The following is a 9,436-nucleotide window of genomic DNA, read 5'->3' as shown; positions in this document are numbered from 1 at the left end:
ATGAAAGACACAATAAAACACCGACGTCACATTTAATCAGTAAACCTTTATTTATCAGTGCATGAACAGAACGCCATGAACACATATTCTTTTCACCTCATTTTGTTTTTTTTATATCATTTCCTCTCAGTTCCCTTAAAAAAATAATGAAACGATTTACAGAGAATTCTTTTTTTGTTTCCTGCATGAAGGCAAATATTTATACAGGTGCTGTACAATTTTATAAACATTTACAACTATCAGGATGTCAAAACTAATTTTATAATATGTCGGAGCAATGCAAGGCCACGGTCATCATACATGGTATTGGCATGAACAGAGTAGCACGTCATATCAACAATAAAGTGGACAATAAATTATTAAGTGGCCTCACAGACCAATAGATGCACATGTTAACTGCTTTAACAGGCAGGCAGATGAGGGTCGGGTTCAACGAATGACTCGATTTGTGAAGAGTATTGTGTGAACCACTAGATGTCGCTGTACTCCACAGAAGAAATATTGAAACAATGCTACATTTAGTCTTCGGAGAAGGGCACAGCTGATCCCAAAAAAATGTATTTGTGTTCCCCCCTCGCATGGGAGTCACGTGATTTAAACCTGATCAACTTTATAGTGTAATTTCCAAGCAGACTCCCAAGGAAGCAACAGATCAAATTTCACATTATTAACATTATGCACATCCAGGAAAGAGCAGCATACTGTGAAGACTTGCTCTCCTTGTGTGGAAAATTTGCTGAATCCTTTAGAAGTCTGGTTTTATTTATAACAATCAGGCAAATATGTCCATACTTTACGATTTGCATTATGACTCACGCACTAAATAAAAACAAGAGTCAAAAATAAAAGTCTTGGGGGTTTCAGTGAAGAAAATGATTTTGATTTTTTTTTTTTTTGTCCCCACATTTACAATGCTAAAAAAACACAGGTATCTCTTTACGTTTTAAGTAAGCTGAAGGCAGTGCTCTCACTTCTTACAATCACGCCCTGCTAATTCAACTCATCTAAAGTGTGTGTCAGTATATGTGTAATCGCTTTGTCAAATAATATATGTTTCAGATTAAGTATAGTCGATGCTACAACAATATCTAAAATACATAGTCCTACTATTCTGCTTGTATACATACACATGAAGCCAGAGGACCTAAATCACAGAGCTGCCAACAGTCAGCAATGTTGTGAGTCAGGCTTGCGTGACTGTTTGCAGACCATGAAATAGAGTGTATAGATTTTTGTTTCTATAGTGGTATTGTTTTAGATGCTAATGCTCATCTACACCTTCTATTTCTACCTTTAGGTCCACGTCAAATGTGAAATGACTCAGCATGGATGTGTGTACAAACTGTTTTGTTTATATATAATTTCAATAAATTACCTTATGCTTTATTATCAACACACATGTAACAAACATTAGAACTATAACCACAAGTATCTGGTCTGCTGATTGATGCATATAAAGCTCCGGGGGTTGTCTTCCCACCCCTCTAACAAGCCGATGAGATTCATGTGCCTTCACGTGTACGAATGCAGTCCCACGCGCAGTTCTCAAAAATGAAAAGAAAGAAAGAAAACAAAAACCAAAAACGATGTTAAACAACTTAGACTGTTCTTCATTTTTACACAACTGTTAAGAGAATCTCGCCAGTCTCACTTTTTGATACAACCATTCGTGACAGTGAATCAATCGTGCCTGGAAGAAAAGCTGTGTTGATTGCTTGAATATGCCTTTAAACCTTCAGTGTGACGGAGAAAGCAGAATCCTTCATGGATGTGGGCAGACAGGGCGAGCCGTTCGTCCGGTTTACCCACAAACAGTCTCACAGTGAGTGCAATTAGGAGCAGCTTCTTTATAACCGGAGTCTCTGATTGGCACAAAATCAACTTCAGGGTCACTTCCAAAAATCACACTCAGAAAAACCACCTGTTACACACACACACACTCACACGTGCCCACAGACCATTGTACAGTATAAATACTCACAGGTACAATCAGCAGCTAAATGCAGACTGACTGAGGCAAACTGGGTGAAAAAGAAATCATAAGCAATGAGAAGCTATCTTGCTGGTTACACAGTGATCTGCTATGTCAGAAATGTATAAGAACGAATCCTTCCATTCTGAGCGTCCATCTCTCAGAGGCCCAGCTCCCTCCTCACACGTGCGTTCGTGTCAGGATTTCAGATATCTGCATACGACGAGTCCACTCGGGACTGGATCTTCGCAGAACTGGGGACCTTCCACGGGCCGGGGGTGATAGGAGCCTTCTTGCTGGTAGTGGTCCCGTTGCAGCTCGGATCCTGGATGCTACTGCTCGAACCTCTGGGGTCCTTTCTATTCACCTCCTCAGCCGGCCCCTGGTACTTACTCTCCCGATATTCCCTCTCCCCTTTCTCCCTTACGCTCCTTCGGCTCAGCGTGCCGCTGTCAGCGTCTGACGCTGCCCTCTCCCTTTGCACTTGGGAGTATGGTTTCTGCGCCACTGCCTCTTGATCAGCCCTTCTGCCCCTTTTTTGCTGTTCACCGGTCCCCCAGCTTTTGTCTCCACTCTCTACAGCCCCCCTCTCCTGCCAATAATTCGCTTCCTCATCTTTGTACCTCCAGCCCTTCTCTTCTTCAGAGGCAACGCTGGGCTGCTGGCCAGCTGGACGCCTAGGGCTCTGAGGCTCCTCCAGGTTCCTCAAAGGCGCAGCGGGGTCCTGTTCCCTCTTTGTGCCCTTTCTTGGACTAGTGGAGCGGTAGTCTCTTTGCCCTTTGGCTTTTCTCTCCTTGCTCATGTCCTCCAGGGACTCGCTGTGTCCTCGCTCTGTTTTCCTGGGGCTCTGCGAGTGCTCCAGGGGATCCGTCCAGCCTTCCGTGGCTCTTCTAGGACTACCAGACTTAGTGTCACCCCTGCCTGTTTTCCCTGTGTGGGCGCTGGGGCTCGTGGTGCGTTTTTGGTTGTGGTGAGAGATCTGCTGCCCTCTCGACCTGTTAGCCTGCCTACCATGCTCCTGCCCGGCACCAGGGGATCCAGATACCCTGCGATCCCCCCCGGCGAACTCATCGGGGGTCGATATTTTGGGTGAAGATGGGGACATTTCCGAGGTAGAGAGGGAGGCAGAGGATGGAGAAGCCGGAGATGAATGCCCGTCGGATGCAGGGAGCCTGGGGAAGCTTGAGGTTGGAATGGATACTTTGTCCTTTGAGCCTAAGAAACAAGCAGCAGAGAGTGAGGGCGTGTTCAAGCTGAGCAGCAGTCTACACGTGTGTTCAAAGAAAACTGCGGAAGCTAAAATATCCCCTACAAGAGATATTTCACACATTCAAGATAATTAAACATGTCATGCAACAGGAGCATAAGAGCCTCATATTGTGGGGGGGGAGAAAAGTTTTGCCACCTAGCTTGCTTTCTGTAATAAGCCTTCGTAATACTCCTCTAAATGTTTTCCTTATTTAAGATACGAATCAGCTGACGACACAGCTGTCAACGAATAGGTGCTGGAGTTCATCCAGAGCTGGCATTTCAATTTTTGCCTGAGATTGATAAGAACTGCACAGCTGTGCTGGTTGAGAGCAGATATATGCAGCGAGAAAGCCAGAGACAGAAAAGGAAGAGTGATGGGCTTAGTGGCACTGAAATGAACTTTTGGATTTCTAGGAGCGACAACTCGTAGAAATTCCTTCTAATTTGTTTTTTTCGGATTGAAAAGTTGATGCCAGTGAACGCACACAGACCCTTTTAACACTTGCCGCTCACTGATAAATACCTAGCTATTGACTTTTTCTTTTGGGCCTCCACTAAGGGTGAGGTGTGTTTTCAGTGGCAAATTAGGCTTGTAAGACCCTTAAAAAAATGACTTGTGTAGCTCTGAAGACTCCCAGTGCTCCTGCAGGTCTGTTCGTTCTTCTAGGACTCACTGCTTTAGTTCAGCCCTCTAGAGACGAGTCCGCTGAATATATTACGGTGTGTACTGATTCGCACTTCACTGATTTCAGATTGATTGTGGGCGTGAAGTAAGGGATAACCAACCTAGATCTGGGAGATGATTCTCTTTGAAAGGAGAGGTCAAAGGCAAAAGTAGGAGGAATACAAGGTTTACCAAGGTGTTTAGGGACAGACCAAGAAAAGCAGTGAGGCCTTTAGTGATGCTCTGGTTTCATGTAGAAGCACAGGGTGGAAGAAGAGTTCAGACCTATAGGAGGAAGAGATAAATAGGTAGAAATAGACAGCCGTGCCGGTGCAGAAAACAGAGTAGGCAGGGCAGATAAACAGCACAAGAGGCAGGTCGAGATAGAAGTGGCAAAATAGAATGAGAGAAGTTAAGAGAAGCTTGCAACACATGCATGAGAATAAGGAAACTGAGTGCCCTGCTTCGTCAAGCATATCCATACAAAAGCTTCGATATGGTTAATACGCTACTGAATAGGTTTTTATGCAGTGGCAAGAATGTGCATGCAGTTCTCAGCAGTTACTCACTGTGGTCCGGGACCAAGCCCTGGCCGGGACGGAGCAGCAGATGAACCTTACTCCCTCCCGCTTGGATCAGCTCGATCGCTCGTGTGTGTGTGATGCCCTGCGTGGCCTCGCCGTTGATCTCCACAATCTGATCTCCAACCTGCAGCGCAGACATTTATTATTTTTTTTTTTCACAATTCACAAGCACATGGTCGTTCAGAACTTATTTCAGTAGATCTGAGGGAGGATGAGGTGAAACAGAGCGGACATGCAGTCGCTCGTAGCAGGTTCGGTTGGTGATTCTGGTCCATTAGTCAACCTGGTCAGCTGCAGCAATGTCTGTTACGCATAACTTAGCACCTGATGGCTGCAATCAATATCAAGAACCATAAGTCCTAACGACATGCAACATTACACTTATCATTTACGGAGCCCAACAAGAAAGATTACTAACATGGATCCTGCCGTCTCTCAGAGCAGGGCCGTCCTCGGCCAGTCGCAGGATGAACAGGCCCATGTTGTACTCTTTCCCCCCTCTCAGACTGAAGCCGAAGCCACGCTGGCTGCGTTCCAGCTCCACCACAAAGCAGCCCTGTGGTTCACGGACAAGGTTATGAGATTTTAGTACCGAAGCAATCGATTGCAAATTACAAATACAACTTTCTGTTAAATGAGAAATGTATCATTTTAGCTTCAGTCTCACCTGCTTAGGGCCTGACGTGATCAGCGCTCCCATCTCTTTTGGTGAGACAGAGATCTTCCCCTCAGAGTCACCATTCCTACCCAATGAGAAGGCCACAATCACATTGTAATGTGAGTGTTAGTTACAGTTATAGATTACGACATAAATGATGCTGTAGAAATTATATGACATGATGTGAAAAAGTGTTCCAAGGTCTTTGAGGGCTATAAAGATGGGAGCTATCTTCTGGATATCCTGTGGGAAAACTATACAAATGTTGAGGACTAATGTAACGCTAAGAGGCGTATTTCATCCATTAAATGCATCCAATAAAAATGCATTCTCAAATATTTCACGTTCCTCCCTTCCTCTGTGCCTCTCTTTCCCAGTGAACTAGTTTACCATAATTACATGCCTCCACTTATTCACTGTCGTGCTAGCAGAAATGTGTACCGATAAAAAATCAATCAGGCTAAACATTATGACCACTGACAGGTGAAGTAAATAACATCAGTCATATTGTGACAATACAATGCTCTGCTGGGAAACATTAGGATCTGGTATTCATGTGGATGTTACTTAGACATATAGCACACATCTAGACCAGACCAGGCACCCCCACCCCATAACAATGACACCCCTTGATAGCAGCAGCAGCCATCCCCAGGCTGCATCCCAGACAGAGACACAAAAACGGTTTAGAAACAACTCCAAAAACACAAAAACAGCAACTGTTGACCTGGCCTCCCAATTCACTACATCCCAAACTGATCAAGTATCCCTCCCCTCAACCCGTGGGACCCAAAGGCCCCCACTAACAACATCCTGCTGTCAGACACCACAGGACACCCACAGAAGACACATGTCCACTCTCTGAGTCATCAGAGAGGTGTATCTCAAACTTTGAGAGTAGAAAATCTCATTCTTTTGCCTCCAGTGTCCAACGTGACGCACAGGCTGCCATGCCTTATACACAGCAGCGTAACACTTTTTCTGTTGGTTTCATTAAACAATGCACACACACAGGAACGTAAATTCTTCAAAGAGTCGTGCTGCTTTTATACTCCAGTGACAGATAACAGGGGCATACTTTGATGCTTCACAGGGCTCGTTACAATGCCTTTGTGGGAACTTAGCTATGCTGACACACTATCTGAAGAGTCTAGGAATTCTTAGCAGCTCTACCATTGAGAAGAGTTTATACACTTTGTGGCGCCTCGCCGACAGCCTGAGCTCATATCTAAGACTGGTCTGACTGTGGGCAGGCGCTGGTGATTAATTAAGAGGAAAAAGTGTGCCGCCGAGGGACGGACATATGGCTAAATGGGAGAAGAGGGGAGCGCGCTCTGATATGCAGCGAAATGGAGCAGGAGGGGCCGAGAAATGATGGCGGGGAACTACTGCTGCAGAAAAGGGATTAATAAGGCTGACTCAGGTAATCTTATTTAAAAGGAGAGATCAAAGAGAAAGCAAGACTTCCTTTTAATCTGTCCCCTTTTCTTCGCTTCACCATCCAAAGAGTGACCATGGGGGGATTTTCTGTGCTTTTGGATAACGAGGAGTGTGCGGGCCACGGGAAATGGTAATGGACCACATTGTAGTACAAATCCAGAGGCGCTTTGAGAGGATTGGAGCTAATTTATGGTTCAAGAGGCTGAACTAGTATAAGACTGTCTCTGGTGTACTCTGTGTTTTAGGAGGATGCCAAGTGTATGTGAAAGCCTGTGCTTGTATGGGAATATGTGTGTTTAAATTTGTGTACCTGTCTGGATAGTTAGGCGGCTGCTGGCCTACGGCTCTGTGTTGCGCCGAAGGGCTCTGCTTGGCTGAATTTGTTCCAGATGGAGGAGCGCTGTCTGTAAAAGCACCAAATGAATCAACACTCCCATTATTTTCCGTTATTCTCCTGGAAATCGGCTGAACAGGACAGAATCTTTCTCTGTGCCGACCTACCGTCTTCAGGCACAACAGTGAGTGTGACAGAATTGCCGGCGTCCTTGATAAGCTGAACAATATCGTTGTGCGACAGCTCCATGATGGACAAGCCGTTGACAGCGGATATGCGGTCTCCCACCTTCATCTGACCTATGCGGTCTGTAGGGCTGCCTTCAATGATACGGCCAATTTTGTGAGGTATAACTGTAACAGATAAATAACAATTGACGATGTAATAAGTCCAATGTTAAGACAAGCGCATAAGAACAACAATGAGAAATGAAAAAGATGTAGCAAAGTTGTGAAAAATATTACTATGCTATATACAGCTGAGAGTGAGGGAAATGCCTGATGGAAATATTGCATGCATTTGGTCTAGAGCCTAGAGCTACCTACACAACATGTCTTAAAACCAGTATAATCTGCGAACCGCTATGAAACGCTTCATGTTTTTTTTCCTCTAAAGGAGACTCGATGCAAATGTAAAATATTCAAGTTTCCTTAACGAGACGAAAATAAAAATTATATGTAGACTATGTTTTTAGTCTTCTTCCTAACCTCCGGGTGGGGGCTTGTTCTTCGATGTGAGGATGACAAAACCAAAGCCCTCGTTGTCTCTGCGCTGCAGAGTGACGTCGAAGCATTCAGGTCGAGATGGCTGAGATGGCTGGATGGTGTTTGGCGCCCCAGTGCGAGGCACCTTGGGAGAGCTGTTGACCAGGGCGGATGCAACCTGCTGAGGCTGGCCGGTTTCATCCTCTCCACCACCATCTGACACATGACAATGTACCAAAAAAATTATAACACTTTAATACACCTAATCTCCAACAACAGATTACACACCTGTATCAATACATCCACGATAATAGTCCCTATGAAATTTCCCCATAAGTCACATGTTCGCTGACAGACGATGATGACTCATACTGCACTTAGGAGCATTTATTAGCATCGCGGCCGATGAAGCCTTTCTCAGATCTTCATTTCTCTTTCTTTATCCTGAGCATCTCCTACCCAACCCATTGGAAAGACAGAGTCTGAACAGATTGGGCATTATCGGGAAATGGGGAGGCTTCCCTAGCTTCCTCAGTTTTAACGTGAAACATGCAAATATACAGAAACAAATAGCACTCCGCTAGCTGTTTCATGATGCCGTCTTAAATAAGGGCAACACATATGTTTATTCTGAGCAGCCATCAGTTCTGTTTAGTCCACATAAATTTAAATGCATGAACAATTATTTGTAAAAACTATTTGTTCTTGTTAAAACCCTGCTGTGAATGATGCAAAATAAAGTGGCTCTATCAAAGGCAGCTTTTATTGTACATAAAGAAATAAAAGACTGTCAGCTGTACACTTGAGATAAAAGCCACAATTTGTTATTCATAAGACAAGCTGATCTACCTCACTCTCTCTTCATTGTATGCCCGCCTTGCTGAGTCCCTGCTTTTTTTTTTTTTTTTTTAGCCTGCATCAGGGAATCTCTTTCTAAACCCCTGCTTTGAAAGCATAAACCCTTACATGATTGATGCTTAATTTCTGCAACGTGATCAAAGCTGTTGTTGCAATACATCAAATCCAAAGCAATTTCAAAAAGTGCTCGTACTATTCGTGGAGTGGCTATTTGTGCTGGTAAAACCAGCCTGAATGCAGCCGTGGGTTCGTGCTGTAGAAAATAAAATTCAGCATATTCTTTTTTTGTCCTTTGAGATGTAAATCTCCTCTACCAGCTGATCTAATCTTTACTACCCCCCCCCCACACACAATCAGCCTTGACAGATAAACAATCTTCTCTTTCAGTTATTTTTCTAGTTTTTTAGTTTAGTTTTTTTTTTTCGTGGTACGTGGTACCAGGTTAAAGGTTGAGATTTGTTATTCGCTTCACTGTGATTAAAATCAGTGCACCTCTTCCAAACCTTTTTCAGTTTTTCTTTTCAGGAATATGTCAGCATAGAACGGGATCCTGAAAGTAGAGTTTTCTCAACCTTGATTTATTCAGATTTTCCAGCAAGGAAGTTAACCAGAATACATTTAAAGGATTAGTGAAAAAAAATCCCACATCAAAGCTTGCGCTCAGAGGTTCTCCTCTAGCAGACTCCTCTAAACCAATGAGTTAGGAATGAGCAAGCATCCGTGCTCCAAGCTCTCTCGGAGAAATGTGACTGATCATTCAAAAGCAGGCCCACCTGTGTGTGTTAGTTTCCTGCGGACGGTAAGCATGACTTGGCCATTACGGGCAGCATTGGTCATCAACTCCAGCACTTGCTTGTGGGATTTGCCCTTGACGGGCACGCCATCGATGCAAAGTAGCTCATCTCCTGCACGCAGGCGCCCGTCCTTCTCTGCTGCACCCAGCGGCACGATGGCACCGATGTACACCTGTG

The 9,436-nt window shown here is 44.4% G+C and overlaps 1 protein-coding gene across 4 annotated transcripts in view; it reads right to left on the bottom strand.

Moving 5' to 3' along the window:
* Nucleotides 1–26: 26 nt before the first annotated feature.
* Nucleotides 27–9,436, bottom strand: part of magi3a (membrane associated guanylate kinase, WW and PDZ domain containing 3a) — a 108,679-nt gene continuing 99,269 nt past the window's right edge. For 2 of the 4 annotated variants that reach the window (XM_047569078.1, XM_047569153.1), the window contains exons 14-21: nt 9,239–9,431; nt 7,611–7,823; nt 7,071–7,256; nt 6,880–6,973; nt 5,139–5,214; nt 4,890–5,027; nt 4,457–4,595; nt 27–3,187 (exon numbers count right to left, since the gene is read on the bottom strand). In XM_047569078.1, coding sequence (XP_047425034.1) covers nt 2,178–3,187; nt 4,457–4,595; nt 4,890–5,027; nt 5,139–5,214; nt 6,880–6,973; nt 7,071–7,256; nt 7,611–7,823; nt 9,239–9,431 — 2,049 coding nt within the window. In that variant the 3' untranslated portion in view covers nt 27–2,177. Of the gene's footprint in view, nt 3,188–4,079; nt 4,173–4,456; nt 4,596–4,889; nt 5,028–5,138; nt 5,215–6,879; nt 6,974–7,070; nt 7,257–7,610; nt 7,824–9,238; nt 9,432–9,436 lie in introns of all 4 variants that reach the window. The other 2 variants (XM_047569239.1, XM_047569323.1) reach the window with 2 other exon arrangements.

This window comes from Mugil cephalus, chromosome 1 (assembly GCF_022458985.1).
Source record: "Mugil cephalus isolate CIBA_MC_2020 chromosome 1, CIBA_Mcephalus_1.1, whole genome shotgun sequence".
In the NCBI taxonomy this organism is placed as follows: domain Eukaryota; kingdom Metazoa; phylum Chordata; class Actinopteri; order Mugiliformes; family Mugilidae; genus Mugil; species Mugil cephalus.
Note: the sequence above shows the minus strand (reverse complement) of the source record. Positions and strands in the feature narration are given on the sequence as shown.